Genomic DNA, 20313 nt, shown 5'->3' with positions numbered 1-20313 from the left:
AATGGATTGTGCCTTCTGAATGGATCCTGGCCCCACTCATCACCAGAAAGATAAAAAGCAACTACCCATAGGTTTTAGCTCTGTCTTGGTAAGTGCTTTGTCAGATTTAGTAATGAACTCTTATATGCACTGCTTTACTGAAGTCCATAATAGTTAAATGAGGGTCCCCTATCTTCATCCTCACAAATGAGAGAACTAGGGCTCAAAGAACTGAAGCTCTTTTCCCAGGGCCACACATAAAATAAGTATCAGAGGGAGAATTCACTCACTCTGATTAGTTCAAGTCTCTGTTTTTTCCCAAGGTCCACTGAAAAAAAAAAAAAAAGATCTCTTTTTTGCATTTTAAAACAAAGAGACAAAGATGACAGGATATTGGGAGTATGAAGGGGTCAAGGGTACAGCCTACTGCAAGCCAAGCGGGAGTGGCACAGTACACCATTTACATACAGGCTATACAGAAAAAGCACCGACAACAGAAGAAAGGAGTGATCTGCAGGCTTTCAGTTTTGCTAGCTACCTCACCACATCACTTTTGGCTAAGTGCTAACCTATTCTGAACCCCAGATCCTCTTTTCTTTCCTGAGAGGCCAAAGAGGTGCTTTTTTTCTCAGATGGTTGTTTTGTTGCTGTTTTAAATTCCCTTTCTCCCCATTCCTGAAGTGTAATAGTCCAACTCAGGGTAGAGGGAAAGAAGGGTGTTCCAGAGGGTGGGCAGACAAGCAGTCAGGCAGGGAAATAACCACTCTGATTTTGCTTTGATTTCTATTTCAGGTCCTGTAATGACAGATCTCACTCCAGTGCTGTATGTTTTGGAAACATACTTAAAAGGGATATGTGATTGGTTTTAGGTACATTTTAAGTGTTGACTAATAAAAGGCAAATATCAGAAGAACAGTTTAATATAGCATTTTTAAACCTTTTAGTATTCTAAGGCATCTGTGACCTGCTAAAATCTAATTATTTCTCCAATACCCTTTGGAATTGTTCAGAAAGATTTGGTACAGTTTCTAACTGGTGCATTAAGCATCTGGCCTGACTTCACAGAATTACAGATAGCTGAATGTGCATTCTCTATTTTATTAACATCCCATAGGCTCATGTTAAGATGTAGTAGTGATATGCCCTGACATGCATCACTACCTGTTGACAGAAAAAAAAAAAAAAAAAAAAAAAAAAAAAACTGGGCTAGACTTGAGAGGGTCTACAAATAGAAAATCTTTTAAAGATGTTTTGGCAATTTAAACAGAAACTCTGGCTTAAAAAAAAAAAGAAAAGGGAGGAAGGGAGGGAGAGAGGGAGGGAAGAGAAAAGAAAGAAAGAAAGAAAGAAAGAAAGAAAGAAAGAAAGAAAGAAAGAAAGAAAGAAAAGAAAAGAAAATTAAAAAGAGCAGCTCCAAGTTTATAAATTTATAAAACATGCCCAAGTTTCAGCATGTCAAGTCTTCTGAAAAATGAGCTAATCTCCAGCATCCGTCCCTTCCCTCTCAGACTAACAGTGCCCAATCTTCCCCTGAGCCATAACTCCATTTTCAGTCATGTGTCTGAAGAGGGTGGACCCCACCTACAGCTATTACAGGGGGCTTAAGCTCACCAACATGCTCCCCCCTCCCCTACCTCCCTGTGATAAGCTCAGGAATGAGAGAAATTGAATGCAGGGTTATATGCGGGAGCTTCTGGAGGTGACCTCTCTTCCCTTGAACACCATAATATGGGAATGTGATATGTGGAACTGTTACTGCCTAAGGGAAAAGCCTGGAGCTGCCAAAAGTCCACTGCATATAGCCTGTGGAGGCTGCCAGCCCTGAAAAAGGCAGAACACTGTGAGCCAGAGAGAAACTGTAATTTTGTTGACACATTTTAAGCCACCATATCAAGCTTTACCTGAAGCCAGACCATTTATTTGAACTTCTCAGTTATATGAACCAATAGAATCCAATTACTTATTAGACAATGTGGCTTGGACTTTCAATTACTTACAACCAAAGAATTCTCAACTATAATAGCCCAAGGCATTTGATATACCAAAGCCTGAGCTGGGTTTTTCTGCCAGTTTTTTTACCCAAATTTGAAGAGTTAATTCTCATGAAAAATGCTGAATGGAAGAAAATAACAAAGAATGTTTCTAAGACTTAAAAGAATTTTAATACACTCTAAGATTAAATCACAAATAGCGCAGTGGGAGGTGGTCTGGTGGATCATCTATTCCTACTACCTTCTTTTATAAGGATGTTCAATGAATTTGTACACAATGAGTGAATGAATGAGCAGATGAATGAATGAATGAATAAATGAATGAGGTACCTTAAGTCAAGACAAGTTAAAATTCCTGGATTAAACTGTTTCATGGAATAATTATGTATTGCAGTGACTTTCAGCTGGGAGTTGTTTATACTAAAAGAGGTTGGATTTATTGTTGTTGTTGTTGGATACACAAGTAAATGGCAGAGCCTGGGAAGCCTGATTCCAAATCCAATCTCCCCTGTTCTCCACTAGGGAATGCCTCAAATCCTCCCACAAAAACAGAAAAACATAAAGTTCTTTGATATGACCGGTGTAGTTCTAAAACTAGGATACACTACTGGAGTTCATTTTCAGGCCAACTGTTTACAACCTGAAGGGATTTTTTTCATGTACAGCATTAGATTCACATACTAGCCCACAAAACAGAATGAAACACAAACCAACAAACACCTTTTCAACATAAAACATCTACTAGAACTCAACTAAGTTCTAAATCCTTGGAACCATGAGGCTATGAAAAGCAGAACAACAGAAAAAAAAATCAACAAGAAAATCTACTTGCTCATCTCCTCCCCCATGCCCTGGCTACAGAACCACTCCAAAGAGAAATTAAGATGAGCATGAAAAAGCTGTCATTGACTGTACCTCCCTTTGGGCACTCTTCTACTTCTTGATGTCCCTTTTTTCCAGGTACTCAGATGCCCTCATCTTAATAATGGCTGCCACCATTCACTGAGTATTTACTATGAGTCAGACACTGAGCTAATAAACTCAGGAAGATTTAATGATTTGTCCACAGTCATGTGACAAAGCCAAGATGGAACCCCAGTATGGCCTTTCAGCGTTAGACTTCACTGGCTCCTCCTCTCTGAGTTGAGTTCTCTCTGTAGGAAGAATCAGCCTCTCCTTTCCCATCACCAGTCTAAAGAGCATCAGGCTGAAAATTGCCTGTCTTCCTTCCCCTCAAACCCGGACAGCCATCCCTTTATTACAGCGAATCTCCTTTAGGTAACAAAGAAGGAAAGCAGCCTATAGTAACTCAGGGTAACTTTTAATCTTTCCAGAGACGGTACATATTATTTTAAGTTCACCTCCAACTGGCAGAATTTTAGGCATCTGATAAAAGCAGGAAACTAAAAAACAAAAACAAAAACAAAACAAACAAACAAAAAACACACTGAAGCAGCAAAAGAGTATATATTTGGACAGGGTAGGATGATGGAGACTATCTTAAGAGTTTGCCTTCAAAATCAGTGCCTCTAGGACAAATAATATTTTTCACAATCTCTTGGCTTTTACATTTTAATCCATATCTTAAAAAAAAAAAAAGAACAGTACATAATTGGCATTCAGTAAATTCTTGCTGCCTTTATTTGCTATGTGATTAAACCAAAGACCAGAACACATGATATGAAGTCATATAACAAACAAATGGCAGCCTAGGGAATAGAAACCTCAGAAACTCCTAACTCCCAGGCCAGTACACCATCTTTTAGCTACCTATAACCAAAAACTGTCCATTCATCTTTCTTTTCAGTTTAAGGCCTGCCTGAATGGAAATACAACTGATTAAATATGGATATAAGCCCACAGTAATTTGGCCAACCAAAAAGTCCTTGTTAAATAAAACCAACTCCCATCTAAAAACAGCCTCTAGAAAGGATTATTTCATAAAATAATTTAATTCATGTATTTTACAGTAACAGAAAAGAAAATTCACACTTTAGTGAGAGATTATGTTATTCCCACCTACCTCTCCCTCAAAACGTCAGCAGCTAAATCTCAGCTTTAGTTGTGCTATCTAACATTTTTAAGAAATTGGCTTTTCAACAGGCATCAGAATTCTAAAACTCCTGGATGTAATGGGTCTGCCCTCAGTGCCAGCCAAAGTGCAATCAGGGAACAATAGGGTCAATATACCTCTTATCAAGGGTTCACCTTCTACTTTGATACCACCCATTCTTGGAGGGGAATTCAGAAGGTCAAACTGCTATCAAAAAAGCACAGAAATAGATAAACTAAATGAAGCTAATGAAGAGACCATAATCACATACTCCTGGGGAAGAATTAGCTAGCCTCCTTCAGAAACACACATTCATAGAAACTTTTTTAAAAACACAAAAGACAATGTTGTGAACCTCTAAAACTAAAACAAGTAGTATTAAGTTTAAGGATATTGCCCTCCAGGTAAATATAAAAACAAAATTCTCCCCAACAAGACTAAAAAGTGAAATGAACTTAGTGGAAAACTGTGGGCCCAAAGCAATTGTTGACCAAATAGTAGAAACCAGTTTATGAAAATCATAATTGAATCTTAAAGTCTATCATTCTGCTAATTAGATACAGACATTTATGTCTGTTTTATAACTGTCCAGTATTTATTCATGTACCAAAATTAAAATAAAATTATTTTAATAAAAGCAAAACCACCCATAAAAGGTTTTTTTCTTAAGATGTTTATATCTTAATCCATATTTAGAGCAGCAAAAACATACCAGAAAGGAAAAGAATCTATTTATTTTTTCTACAACTTTTCATATTTAGGGAGGGTTCCCTAAATAGGAAAATATCTACTATCTGCCAGGTTCAAAAAAGATGGACAAATAGTGGAAGTTTGTGAAAAATATTTTCATTTCCTAAAACATATATAGTACAATAAGTTACTCATTACCCCTGGGAAAAAGAACTGGTTACTTCAAGGTTCTTTACCTTTTGTCATTCTTGTTCCCCTTCCCTTAAATACCTCAGTTATTTATGTGAATCTGCCTTCTACTCATTTGTCGAATAATTATTCACAGTTGGAGTTACCAGCCTTCAAAATTACAACGGTATTGGAACTATTCAATAATGAAAATAATAGGATTTTTGGTTAACTTCTTTTTAATACATAGAGCTTAAAAAATAAAAAGAACCTGTGTTTTTATACTGTACTCTTAGAAATATCCAAACATGCTCGTATTTTTTTTATAAGCTTGCTACCACTACCTGGTTGTATTAAACTTCAGAAAATGTTGGAAATTCCAAAAAGCTGCCTACAAACCAAATGGCATCCCAGCTTGGCAAGCTGAGAGCCTCATTTTGGCTTCTCTCACTCCCTCTAGCGTTTGCAAAGCCCATCTGTCTGACTATCCAGTTACCTCACTGAACAAGAGCTCGGCTAAGTCCTGCCCATCTATGACATCACCCCCTTCTTCAACCACTGCGAGGTGAAGCTTTAACTTCAGACTTGGAGGTGGGCTGTGTGCAGTAAACTGGAATGCTCTCCCTCGCTCACTCCTCAGTGTAGGAGTGATCCGAAACAGGACAAGCTCTGCCTGCAGCTGCTGTTGGCTTTGTGTGGACTGAACGCGGAGCTTGGGAGAGGGGGAGGGTTGTTACTCCAGTTCACAGTAAGTGGAATTACAGCTATAGCGGCAGTATATATGGGATTGCTTTTTCTCGTCTTCCTGGTAAGTGTTTCCCATGTTCTTCCTTAAGATTGTCCCAGAAAGTTTGCTTGGTTTTTACTCTGTAGACAGAAATGACTTGGTACCATGAGGCATCAAAACATGAACGCTTGCTCTGTCACGAGTAAGAGCAATTTATGTGTGTGCGAGCCAGCGGGGGAAAAATTTGACTATGTAGCCAAATGCAAGAAGTTTCTTAAAACCTTCTTTCATTAAAAAGTAATAATTAATGGCTATTTTCTGCTACGTAGAGTTGTGATTTGAAAAGAGCCTTATGGAAAACCTTAAGTTGGAAAGTTAAATGTTAAATACTGAAGAATACAAGGCAGATTTTTTCAGAGAGAGGAAAGCGAAAGGTCTTGCTAACTTGGTGTGTACTGTATGTGTGGTATGATCACCAATTGCTGTTTTTACAACTGTGAAAGAAAATCAATAATCCCTCAGCCCATGAGTACGCAGTACATGAAAAGCATACATCTTGCTCACAGCTAGCTGAGCTACTCCTGGAGACTTCTGTGCCTCTGTAAGGATTAACAGCTACACCTAGATTTTAAAGCCTGCTCTGCTATCCTGCCAGAGCTGCTTCAAGCATTTCAAGCTTGCAAATCTCAACTAGTGAATTCAGCTCAGAGGAGGGGGAGACTTTCTTCCCAACCATACCTCCCTTCCACCCCCAGGAGAACGCCAAAATCCACTGCTTGGGCAAATGTAGTATGTGACTAGCATAGTAATTGGCATAGCCTACTCAGAAAAACTAACAAAGCTCAGCGCGGAAGCTATGCCTGATGTATGCAGTGAGTTCGGGGTGGCAGGGGGGGAAAAATGAGTACAGTCCTCATCAAGTGGGATGTGCAGAGTATCCATTCAGTTGCAACTTACAATAAGAAAATTTTATATTGAAAGATTTGATTTTATACAGCAGAGCTTCCAAAAGTAATTAAATGTATCTTCTCAAAAAAAAATTTTTTTTCAATGAATTAGGTCTGAAACAAAATGGTTGCATAGAGGTAAAAAGTGCAACAGGCCTATATTTTTCAACATCTGGGGGTAGATATCTATCTATCAAAATTAAAAGGGGGAAAAAAGCATTGATATTTGCCACTTTTAGAATCAAATTCTCGAGTGCCCTTGACAAATAGCTATTCTAAATTTTCTTGAATCTGCTCTAAAATGCACATATATGTTATTTTATTAGCAACAAACAGCATGAATAAAGCCACTAGAAAGGTGCATCATCTGTAGCAATGGCTTTCATTTATCCTGAACAGCATATGAATATCCTGACTAGCATAAGACATAAAGAATAAATTTGTCTCTTCTGAGATAACCATTAATGCCTGCCCCAAAGTGACAGATGACTGATACTCATCTCTTTTGAAATGAGCAAAGAATTAATCTTTTAAAAGTACCAAATATTAATATCACTATTACTACCAATATCAATAATAATATATGAGGTTTTAAACCCAAAGAAGATTAAATCAGAGATATGCTACTTAGTTTGCAAATATGTGTGTGTACACAACATATACACACCTAGTTACACAAACACATAAATTTATTAGCCTGAAATAAAAAAACAGGGTTACAAAAATGTAATTGTATGTATTTATATGGGAAAATCACATCCAATTTTTTTTAATAGAACACTGCCAAATCACATCAAATCCAGGAATCAGCAAAGATATTATCAAATAAACATAATGAATTCATTAATATTGTTCTTGTACCGTACTAACCATCAGCTATTAATTGAGCTTTTCATTTCTCTGCCCCCCCCCTTTAAATCAATGATGATTAGGTTCAAAATGCCCAACTAAATACTTCCTAAACATTAACATTTGTGAAATACATAATTGAACAGCAAATAAAGTTTTTACAAAAAAGAAAAACAGTAAGAAATTTTGTCATAACTGAATGTGGCAGCAAAATAGAAGGTATGTTTCTTTCGCTTTCAAGTGTTAATTAAGGAGCCTCCAATTCTATCAAAACTTTTTCAGAGCTAAATGAAGCGGTGTGAAATAAATTTGGTTGAAATCTTGTGGCTGTCAGACTTTGTTAGCAACCTATTAATTATCTTTACCCCAGTTTCTTCTTTAGACTATATTGCCCAATCAAATAGAAACTCCAATTATGTTCAGCATCTCCTGCCTAGGGACACCAGACCCTAATGAACACTCAGTGTCTCCAGATGAAAAATACAATTATCAGCTTTAAACATGCAAGTGCACTGCGGAGAGATTTGTCTGTGCTTTTCTTGGCCACACACCCTAAGGCTCCCTCCTCTTTCTGGATTATTTTGAACAGTTTTAAACCCTACAAAAATCAGTAGCCGAGAACTTAACTTATGTTAATATTATATGACTGTTTCTTCTTTCTGCTTTTTATTTTTGATATGCCAACTTTATATCAACACTAAATTAAATCTGGTCATTTAAAGAAAAATTTCAGTGTATCTTAACTTTTCCCCCCTTTATTAAGGTGGGTGGGCTACATACAAAGAATGTGATTAATGACAAGATTCAGAGCTAACTTAAAAATTCTGAATTAAACCACCTTAAGTATTTTTGTTCAATCAGTTTACTTAATAGCATTATAAATAATTGTTAATGTCCAATGAAGACCACCATAAATGAAGTCAATGAGGGAAATAAGATTCAGTAATTTTTCAAAGGCTGTAATTTCTTCCCTCCTTTTCCTTTCATTCCCCTTCCCCCCCCCACCCCCCCACCTTTTGCCCTAGAGGCCTTCACTGCTCTTCTCAACGGGAGGCTTTGTTGTAATTAAACCAGAGAAAAACTGGCCGGCAGCAGCCAACATCTGACTTGCGGCTTCTGAAAGCAGTGTTCTGGTAGAGTGTACCACCCCCCAGTGGGCAAAAACTCTACAGTAAATCTCTCAGCAATATTAATTCTCAAAACTACATTTTTCTCTTCAGAGCATAAAAAGGGCTGTTTCTTGACTTCTAACATTCCACCATTTCAAAACTTATCATATGTCAACAAACCAATTTCCAAGGAGATGATTTGTAAATGTCTTCTGAAAAAAGCCTTCTTCCTTTTAAGAACCAAAATAGGGAATATACATTTCAGAAAGCATTTTCCAGTTTCAGACTGCAAATCAACATCACTAAATTTGGTAAAACATCACACTAAAAAAGAGTTTTGAAAGCCATGTTTCTGTTGCATAGAAGACCAGGTTTTAGGACTTCGATGTGACTATTGACAAGAACTGCAGAGAAAACAGATTTTAAGTCACAAAGGAATGAAATACAATTTCACCAGCAGCTTAAGTTCATTTGTTTTGCATATACATTATCTTTTTCCTAGACCCAAAATTAAGTGTCAGGAATGTATAAAAAGCTCTCTCCAGGTATTAGTCTCCTTAAATGAGAGGAGAGAGAAATTGCTCTCACTTGATGAGACAATGACAGCTTTTGTTCTTTATTCTTTCAGTTTTCATGTGCACAAGTTACCGTGGCAACTTTGAAAAGAAAACCCACAGACCACATTTGGTTAAATACCATTTTTAAAGTGTGCCTCTGGACTGTGGATTGATCAATTTATGTGTTGTTGATTTTCTTCCTCTTCATATGCTTTACATCGATATTACCCTACTCTGAAATGAAAAGACAAAGTGTTCTATAATTTGGGATGGTCTCACTGACCAGCACAGTGCTTGGCACACAGTAGACACAAAAATGTGTTGTATTCATGTATGGAAACTTGAATATTAGAAATTTAAAGCATATCAACCAGATTGTACTCACAAACACTGAAAAAGGAACTTTAAATTTTGCAATGGGAAAATGCTGGTGATTTTTTAAAATATAGGTTTAACTGCAATTGCTCAAAGGTCAACATAAACTTAAAGCTTGTTCCCTGCTCTAAGTCCTCTACTGCTTTACCACCCTCTAAATTAATGTCTCATTCATTCATACAAGTCTTGGTTCTCTAATTCATTTAGTATGACTTTAAATATCACAAAAGGAAGAAGCATCCACTGTGATGAAAGATAACCTCCTAGTTTGCCTTTTTGTTTAAGGATGCTCGATTTAATTTTAAAAGCCAGTATAAATGAAGGAGAATTGGATTCATTTATCACAAACCTATTGAGAGAAAAGAACCAGTAACATAAAAGGAGAAAGTAAAAATCCTTTGCTTTGGAACTTTTATCCCCTATTTTGCATAAATAAAACACAACCTTCTTCAGGCTAGAAAATAGTCTGGATAAAACCAAGTATGAAAAGGCATACTTGCTTCTCTGCCGCTCAGCAAACCCTTCAGACTTCATGACTCTCAAGAGGGGAGTTAGAGGTCCTTCTGCTTGCCTGGCATTAAACAAAAGAATTGGAACTTTCCTGAAATCTGATGATCGTGGAAAATTTAACTACCAGACAGGCTGCTTAGAAAGCATTTTGCTGTCACTATCAACTAACCTGATGTACTCCAGTTTTTCAGTTTGACCATATATGTAGCTTATTTTAAATACCATTTGTCATTAAAAGACTTAGCATTCACAGGTTGATCATTTTGTTGTGCTTTCTAGCAGCAGTTTACCCCTTCATAAATAAACTACTTTCTAAAACTATAGATTTTGATTATATAAATTCCAATTTAACTACAAATATTCACAGACTTGGGTAAATCTGATTAAGCATCTGTTTTCTTCATTCTCAAGGTTTTATTCAAAATAATAATGCAATTAACTTGGATTCAAAGTTCTACTTTTAGATTTGATATTTTTAAAAAGGTTCCATCAAGATACCCTTATGTGAAGCAAATCAGTAATACGACTCTTTACGAAAATCTCAAAACTCGTACTTGATTTAAGATTTTCTTAAAAATAAGCAATGATTTCGAATCAAAATCAATTTAAATCAAAGGCAGCAAATAAAGGATTTAGGAAGTTAGCGCATATTATCAACACATAATCTTAATCTAAGTGATCAAAACATGAGAATACATTCTCATTTCAAAAATCCCCACCTCTAAAATATTGTAGTAACAGAAATCATATAAACATGTAGATTGCCTCAAATCCTTGACTGTATGTAAATGCCAGTTTTCTATTCGATAAAACTTCTTAAATTATATTAGTTTTCCTAAAATATCTCAAAATGATAGCATCCTTATCTATTTAATACTTTCTTAGGTGTATCATGGAACTAAATTGGAGGCTTTTAACAGACTTGATGATTACATTATAAATGCATACTTTTTTAACTCCACAATTTTTGTTTATAAAAAGAAACTGACAAGAAAGATCCCTATTAAAAATCTGATTTATCAGTGAGGTGATTATGTTGTTCCTTTTGCCACAGTTTTAAATTCTATCTACTTGGTAATGATTCCATTAAAAAACGGTTTAAAACATTCCTTTAAGTAACTAGGGTCCATTTATGTTTTTTTCCCCAAGGTACCCTATTAATAATATTTTTCTAAAAGATCAATTCGTTTTCATTCAGAAGTAATGGCCTCTTTTCAAGCCTGTGCAGACATAAAGGCTTCTGAAGTCGATGCTGTGGAAACCTGGCCACAGTGTCCATACCAGTAGGGCTCATTTTTCTTTTTATCATTCACAATCAGCTACCACATCTCTGTATGCGTGAATATTTAGAACTAGATTAGAAAAGGGGAAGTGTAAGAATGGGGGGCAGGATCACATATTTTAGATAGATTATTAGAGCCTTTAATATGCAAAACAAAACAGCTGTCTAGCACTATAGTTTCAAATATAAAAAGGAAGGAAAAGATACAAAACAAAATCAAACATGAACTGTTTTGAGCTTAAAGAAAGGGAGTAGGAAATTTGAGGGAATCTTCATTTCTCAAAGAGTATCCTCTCCAAAGAAACCTGCTTGATAATTTTGCCTTTTGTTTTAATGTAATTTGGGGAAAAGAGAATAATATTTTCCAAGAATTTAATGAGATTTTAGGCTGTTAATCCCACAATATTACCACTATTGTATTAATGACAATGTGAGTCTGCATATCAAACAGAGCAAAAAGCAGTTTTACAGATGTAAAACAAGAAAAATAAACAAATTAGTTGTCTTTTCACACCAATTTAGAATCCCCCCCCCACCCTCACTGCTCTCTCTGGGTTAAAAACATAAAAATCAATACATATTCTTAGAGCTTGATTTCATAAAATGTTTATAGTTCAGATACAAGCTCTATCACTAGTTAGCATTATGATCATCATCTTGGACATACTCTAGGCTGACCTGACTTGGGGAATAGTCAACAGTTTTTAAATCCTCATTCATCAGATTCATCTCCTCAAGTTTAAAGTGTGTTCTGGAGTATGACAAATGCCTGACTATTGGTAACATTTTAAGCATGTTCTCACCAGTGATTTTTATCATGGCTTTTAATTAGTTTCTAATGCAATTTAACAAAAGTAATTGTTTCCTTAGTTTAAATTAACCCCATTATTTTAAATGTTGAATAATTTTCAAGCTTAGAAAATATTTAAAGCAGATACTTTTTAAAATAACTGTCATTATCATTTCAGCAGCTTGATTTTTCATTTTCACATTCCACGAAAGCAACAGTTTTCAAGAAAATACACTGTTGAAATTCAATAATAATGAGCAAAGCCCTAAATGTATCAGAGTAATACCTCACTTTAAACAATAAATCATTTAAACTTCCCTCTGTGGGCATTTTGCAAGATCCACTAGAGACTACTTTATCCATCTGCTAACTGCTATTTTTGCTTCAAGTTGCTTAAATAATAAATTAAATGGATCTGTATTTTTTTTTTTTAAAGTTTCCTTCTGTTAATGCATTCTATGATAGTGTTGATATTTGGTAGCAAGCTAAAAGATAATGAATTTTCAAATAGAACTGGAAACAAATTTTGGCCTTGTTTAACATTCACTTCAGTAGTATTTGAATTCTGGAACAGATGCTATCCTTGTTGGATGCTAGGTAATTACTGAGGGAGAAGCAAATTGCATCTACTATAGTCCTTAATTTCAGGGTCAAATATTTCCATGATACCGTAATGCTCCCTACATGTACAGAAAGCCCCTGATTGGGTCACCCTGCATAACAGATATTGATGCTACCCACTTCCCCACGACTACCCCCCCAAAAATCTTCATGGATATTAGGTAATGGGCAAAACAGTCATCATTAAAATCACTGTGGAGGGGGTGGTGAAGCCTTAATTCTTCTTTCAGAAATGAAGAATATACTTACTGGAAATTGGTGTGTTCTGTTTGAACCTAGAGAGAAATGCCTTGTCAGGTTTTGATATGCTTTCCAAATGGTCATTATAAGGAGATAGATTGACATAGGGTCCTATCTATTTCAAACATAGATTAAAACAAAAGAAAATTAAAATTGTTTTCTCCTGAAAAACTAATAATTACTTGAACATCTGTGCAACCTTTTGGCCAAGAACACCTGAGTAACTAGAGTTTCAAGATCATCAACTAGTCCTCAGAAATACCTTTAAGGAGGAAGGTAATGACATTCACATTCTACAATTGGGAAAACTGAGGCCCACAGGAAGATTTAAACAAGGCACGGAGCAAATCAAAAGAAAAAATTCCAAAGCAAACTCTTTTCAAGTCTTTATATTGTAGACTGTATGACTTTGTAAAACCATGTTCAGAAATCTCTTAAAAGTTACCATGGCATTTGTCAAAAATCCTTGTTACATATTTGCTCACCTCTTTGACATATACTTGTTTTCTTCTTTTCAAACATTTAATCATTTTATATCTAAGATTTAAAAGTGAACTTCTAAAAATTGGCCTGAACTGAATTCAAAAGCCATGGAAGGCAATTACTGGTTCTTGAATGAAGCTTTCCTTCTGTGTTTAATTTAAAGTGACATTAACAGTCAGTTAACAGTAGAAATTATCTGTTTGGTGACAATCTCAGCTTTAGCTCCTACTTTATTTATATAGTAAAATTGGCAAGTAACAAGCAACTTTTCACCAACTACTATGATGAAAGATGTGTTGCTTAAAAGATAAACTGAAGTTAAATTTCTAGGAAATCCCTTTATCGTGTTAAAGTTCATTATTAATAGTTCATTAAAACCTTTTGCTTTCACAGGAGATGCTCAGATCCAGTATATTATAAGGAAGAGAAATGTAAAGGAAATCTAGTATGCTTCCTTTTTTTTTCCTATGAAGAATATTTGAATTAAGTTTTACCTCTTAAAAAAGAATACCTATTCTTCTATAACGTGACTGCACCAGATATTCTGAGAAAGCAGCAAGAAGCAAAAGCTGGAAATAGCTATTTCACAGCAGGTAATCATACCTCAGGATATAGCTACTGTACAAAGTTTATACTTGGATAATCCTGGATAGGAATAAAGGTGGGGGGTAACTGACTGAAAAACCTATTACTATACAGGCCTTAGCATCATGAATGGCTTTCTTCATGAGGATCTGAAGTTACTATCTCTGACCACATTGCACAGAAGAGCCAATAAGAATTTTAAAGAGAGCAATTTCTACTAAGGGAATTAAGCTACACAAAAGGAACCTTCACACAGAAACTCTATCAGAAAAAAAAAAAAAAAGTGCATAGGAAGCCATGTGTTCTACATAGTAACAGGAAGCTGAATTGTTTCTGGTCCCTACTTTAATGAGCTTGCCCACCATGCTGAACTGCAGCTGGAATGTTCATTGACAACAGCGAGCCTGATCTGGAGGTGTGTGCGGCATAGGATTACTTGAACAAACAGTGAAGAACATTTCCAAGGACTGAACAAGAGTTTATAAGTCCCAGCCCCTCACCAGGAAAAAAATATATGCGCATTGGATTTTCACTCACGCAAAATTTATTCACATCATTCAATAAGGTAGGAAAAATATTAAAGTGTTTTATTTTCATGCCTGAAATTACAAAGGCTAATTAATACATAAAAGTGCTGAAGACATCATGTTACACAACAGATTAGTCTAAATCTATAACTCTCTAGCCATGGAGAAAAGTTTAACCATATTTTAGATTAGAACCTGAAGAAAGATAAATGCACTGTGAAACATATTATAAGATAGAACATAATAAAAAGTCTGCATAAGGCCATTAAGTCATATAGTATGAAACATATTTTAAAAAATGGGAACAAAAAGAAGAACTAGCTTAATATGAAAGGGAATTTTCCACTTAGGTTAGCTGGATATATTACTATGTGATCTTTCCTTCCTTAAAATAGATGAAAAAGATTCCTTCTGATTTCCTTGTTAGAAATATCTATGTAAGAGTATTTAATATTAATAATCAAAGAAAAATACTAACATCAATAATCAAACAAATTAATGACTTTACTAGGATTCAGAATCTTAAGAGGTATCTATTAACTCACTATTCCTGAATACTAAGAGGATACATTTCTACACCTGTACAGTCTACCTAAGAAACAGACATCAAATTTTGATTTTTAAAACAGTAATATTATTTAAATACAACAAATCATATTCCTATGTGTCAATTCATTACGAATATTAAGAAAAAATTAGAAAATTGATTAGCTTGGTCAGTGACTGGCTATAGAATTGATATCAAAGATTACAAAAATGCTCAACAAAATTTTTGTTATATTTAACATTTCAAAATCAAATGGATTTGGGACATGATACTCCTTAATTTAATACTACAAATATTTACGGTAAAGAGATTATGTGATCATGTTCACTGTTAGCTTGCAATAAACTCTACACACGCAAAAAAAAATTCATACATTAAAAGTGCTTTTATACACATTTTAGTTTCTACATCTATTTTTGAATACTATTTTAAGTATCCTCACCTAATTGTTTTCTGTCTTTCTTTTCACTCCATTTTAGGGCTCTGACGCTACCGTGTACAAAGACCTCAACACTGCTGACCATGATCAGCCCAGCCTGGAGCATATTCCTCATTGGGACTAAAATTGGGCTGTTCCTTCAGGTGGCACCTCTATCAGTTATGGCTAAATCCTGCCCATCCGTGTGCCGCTGTGACGCAGGTTTCATTTACTGTAATGATCGCTTTCTGACATCCATTCCGACAGGAATACCAGAGGATGCTACAACTCTCTACCTTCAGAACAACCAAATAAATAACGCTGGAATTCCTTCAGATTTGAAAAACTTGCTGAAAGTAGAAAGAATATACCTATACCACAACAGTTTAGATGAATTTCCTACCAACCTACCAAAGTATGTAAAAGAGTTACATTTGCAAGAAAATAACATAAGGACTATCACTTATGATTCGCTTTCCAAAATTCCCTATCTGGAAGAATTACATTTAGATGATAACTCAGTGTCTGCTGTTAGCATCGAAGAGGGGGCTTTCCGAGACAGCAACTATCTCCGACTGCTTTTCCTGTCCCGTAATCACCTTAGCACAATCCCCTGGGGTTTGCCCAGGACTATAGAAGAATTACGCTTGGATGATAATCGCATATCCACTATTTCATCACCATCTCTTCAAGGTCTTACTAGCCTCAAACGCCTGGTTTTGGATGGAAACCTATTGAACAACCATGGTTTAGGTGATAAAGTTTTCTTCAACCTAGTCAACTTAACAGAACTGTCCCTGGTACGGAATTCCCTGACTGCTGCACCAGTAAACCTTCCAGGCACAAACCTGAGGAAGCTTTATCTTCAAGATAACCACATCAATCGGGTGCCCCCAAATGCTTTTTCTTATCTAAGGCAGCTGTATCGACTTGATATGTCCAATAACAACCTAAGTAATTTACCTCAGGGTATCTTTGATGATTTAGACAATATAACCCAACTGATTCTTCGCAACAATCCCTGGTATTGTGGGTGCAAGATGAAATGGGTACGTGACTGGCTACAGTCACTACCTATGAAGGTCAATGTGCGTGGGCTTATGTGCCAAGCCCCAGAAAAAGTGCGGGGGATGGCTATTAAGGACCTTAATGCAGAACTGTTTGATTGTAAGGACAGTGCAGTTGTAAGCACCATTCAGATAACCACTGCAATACCCAACACGGTATATCCTGCTCAAGGACAATGGCCAGCTCCAGTGACCAAACAACCAGACATTAAGAACCCCAAGCTCACTAAGGATCAGCGAACCACAGGGAGTCCAGCAAGAAAAACAATTATAATTACTGTGAAATCCGTCACCTCCGACACAATTCATATCTCTTGGAAACTTGTCCTACCTATGACTGCTTTAAGACTCAGTTGGCTCAAACTGGGTCATAGCCCAGCATCTGGATCTATAACAGAAACTATCGTAACAGGGGAACGCAATGAATACTTAGTCACAGCCCTGGAGCCTGATTCGCCCTATCGAGTCTGCATGGTTCCCATGGAAACCAGTAACCTCTACCTATTTGATGACACCCGTGTTTGTATTGAGACTGAAACTGCACCCCTTCGAATGTACAACCCTACAACGACCCTTAATCGAGAGCAAGAGAAAGAACCTTACAAAAATCCCAATTTACCGTTGGCTGCCATCATTGGTGGGGCTGTGGCCCTGGTGACCATCGCCCTTCTTGCTTTAGTGTGCTGGTATGTTCATAGGAACGGATCACTCTTCTCAAGGAACTGTGCGTACAGCAAAGGGAGGAGAAGAAAGGATGACTATGCGGAAGCTGGCACTAAAAAGGACAACTCCATCCTGGAAATCAGGGAGACTTCCTTTCAGATGTTACCGATAAGCAATGAACCAATCTCAAAGGAGGAATTTGTAATACACACCATATTTCCTCCTAATGGAATGAATCTGTACAAAAACAATCACAGTGAAAGCAGTAGTAACCGAAGCTACAGAGACAGTGGTATTCCAGACTCAGATCACTCACACTCATGATGCTGGAGGCCTTGTAGCAGACTGTGTTTCGGTTTTTTTAAACCTAAGGGAGGTGATGGTAGGAACCCTGTTCTACTGCAAAACACTGGAAACAAGAGACTGAAAAAAGCAATGTACTGTACATTTGCCATATAATTTATATTTAAGAACTTTTTATTAAAAGTTTCAAATTTCAGGTTACTGCTGCGATTGATGTAGTGGAGATGCCTGAACACAATTCTATATTTTAGTATTTTTTAGTAATTTGTACTGTATTTTCCTTGCAAATATTGAAGTTATAAACCATTTACTTTGTGTTCTACTGAGTAAGATGACTTGTTGACTGTGAAAGTGAATTTCCTTGCTGTGTTGAACAATCAGGACTGAGTTCACATAAGATCCTTGTAGTATAAGCACAGGCCATTTTTCACTTTGGTATTAATAAAATGTAAAAAAAAAAAACTGGCTGGATGAGAAAAATTAAAGTTCAAAAAATAGTTATAAAGTAATGTCCAACTATTCAATTTGTATTATCCCAGTGGTATTCAATAAATTAAAATATTTGTGAAGTAATGGGCAATATCAAACTTGCTGCATATCTCCATTTTTACTCTAAGCAAATTAGATATCCTTAAGAAAGTAAGCATTACCTTCTGAACTGAATACATCAGCTGGCATAAAGGAGTGTGAAGTCTGTTGTTAAAACCACTGTTAACAAGGCTTTGAGAATAAAGGACTTCACAAAATCAATAATATGAGCACGCTTCTAAGTTAGGGGGAAAATTTGTACTTAGGAAACATGAAAACTTAGACTTCATAGTATAATGAACACAAACACCAGAATTGCATTTTGGTTTTGCCTATACCATCCTGATTTTTGAGAAGTGAATTCTAAAGACATAATTGTTAATGTTTATAATGTTTTTATCATAAATGATTTCAAAAAAGAAACACTTAATACATATTAAAAAGGTAGTGTAACCATAAGCAATTCCCCTCAAAAATGCAGAGAAAGTAGTACTTTAAATAAGGAAGAATTTAAAAGAAAAATAAATACTAGAAATCAAATTTAGATCTGGTTTACGTGAAATGTTTTAACACTGTACATAAAAGTTCAATTTACTTTCACAATGATCAAGAATACTGCCCATTACTGTCACAGTTTTCCACATATTACATAATGAGCGTGTAACATTTCTTTCTAGCTTCCTACTGAATTGTGAGCTATTACTTGTTTAAAAACCACATCATTCTTCTGTTGCCATGATTTTTTTTTTCCAACAAAAAAACCAAAGTGCATTGTACGCCCTTTGGCCAGTCTTGTATGTGCCTTGATCCAACGCTACATGTATTCAGCTTTTAAAATTCGACAAATTTTTCATACTTCCTTAAATATGAAAAATTATGGTCTTATTGCTGAATAAAACAAGAAAAAGTACAAAATAATCGTGCTTGCTTTTTCGGGATTATGTTACTATCACTGAAGTAGCAAATTGCCCAGCACATTATTCCTAAGCACCCCCATGTATTTTTCTAGGCATAAAAATAAACGTTGGCTACAAATAAAAAAATAGCAATATCTTGACCTTGTGTATCATTTTGCTTTAAAGAATTCAGTGTTCCATGCACAAACTAATCTCCTAGAAGTGTTTTAGAATTCTCTTTTGCTTATTCACGCCAAAGATGGAAAACTTCAGAAGTGGTGCTGTGATCTTTCCATCTTTTCTACGCTGCTACCATTGTCCTGACTGATACTTTTTAAGGTGATCTTTGAAAAACTAGTATTTTTTAAAATAGTTTTTTGGTAGTGTGAGTTGGCATTAGAGGTTTTAGAATCCCAGATCTACCACATACTAGGTATGTACTTAAAAACAAAAACAACCCACTTAGTTTCCTTATCTATAAAATGGGGGGGGGGCATTGCTATTTATTAGTTCCACCTGAACAAAGGGTTGTGGTGAGGATGAAATGACATGCATGGAAACTGCGTAATGTTCAACCAAATTTAAGTTACTACTTAGTTACTACTAAGTTACTACTGTAGTTACTTAAGTTATTACTACTTAATAGAAATTAAGTTCAGTTAAGAAAAGTTTGCCATGTGTTTCCAGAGGTTAGCCAGATGTTTCTGCTTCTACTGGTCTACTAACAAATATCTGCCCATGAAACCTCATTTTTTCATTATTCATTTGCCATCCTCATATATTTCCCAATACCTCTTTTGACTTCCTGTTACGAGGAATATTGTTTTCCAGCTAACCTAGCAAGGACTTATGTGATTAACATTAATTATAGGGAACATTTTGTGAAGAAAGCTTGACTTTTGCTTCTAGAGGTTTTGAGCAGTTCAGCTACAATGCTGCCAGAAGTCTGGGAAAGGGCTGGATGGTTCCATAAAATTGCAATAAACCTATGAGTTTATAAAAAGCCAAGAGCCAAGAGATTATATTGACTGTTTTCCAGTTAGTACATCTTTCATGAGCACAGAAAATTTTAGGTATGTTCTAATACGTGCATTATAATTATCTTACCTGGGACAAATCAGAAATGAGTTTTATATCAGCAAATAGAGACACCACTGACAGGGTAAAAGTTTATTATTTCCCTAGGCTTGTTAGATATCCAAATATATATATTTTCAATAAAATAATAAAATATAAAAAATTACCTTAAAGGGTACTAAACTAATTATAAAATATATCTGTATGTATCCCAAACTAAATGGTTACAATTTTTACTGATCAAGTACTAACAAAATTGTAGGACAAAGAAAAATCCCACCCAAATATACAACTTAGAGATTTAAAAAGAGTACAATTCGAGAAGCTACCA

The 20313-nt window shown here is 35.6% G+C and overlaps 2 protein-coding genes across 7 annotated transcripts in view; one reads left to right on the top strand and one right to left on the bottom strand.

Annotated features, from left to right (window-relative positions):
- The window catches only part of MACROD2 (mono-ADP ribosylhydrolase 2), a 1916992-nt gene that overhangs the window by 1592933 nt on the left and 303746 nt on the right, over nucleotides 1–20313 (bottom strand). The window lies entirely within an intron of this gene.
- On the top strand, nucleotides 5463–19059 carry FLRT3 (fibronectin leucine rich transmembrane protein 3). 2 transcript variants are annotated; one of them, XM_080812606.1, is made up of 4 exons: nucleotides 5464–5689; nucleotides 13765–13964; nucleotides 14071–14521; nucleotides 15510–19059. In XM_080812606.1, exon 4 carries the CDS (start codon nucleotides 15553–15555, stop codon nucleotides 17500–17502), a length of 1950 nt encoding a protein of 649 aa, XP_080668732.1. In that variant the 5' UTR covers nucleotides 5464–5689; nucleotides 13765–13964; nucleotides 14071–14521; nucleotides 15510–15552; the 3' UTR covers nucleotides 17503–19059. The 2 variants fall into 2 exon arrangements, with proteins under 2 accessions (XP_080668731.1, XP_080668732.1); XM_080812605.1 differs by lacking the exon at nucleotides 14071–14521 and having other exon boundaries at nucleotides 5463–5689.

The sequence above is a fragment of the Martes martes genome, assembly GCF_963455335.1.
Source record: "Martes martes genome assembly, chromosome: 9".
In the NCBI taxonomy this organism is placed as follows: Eukaryota; Metazoa; Chordata; class Mammalia; order Carnivora; family Mustelidae; genus Martes; species Martes martes.
This window is presented reverse-complemented; position numbering and strand designations above follow the sequence as displayed.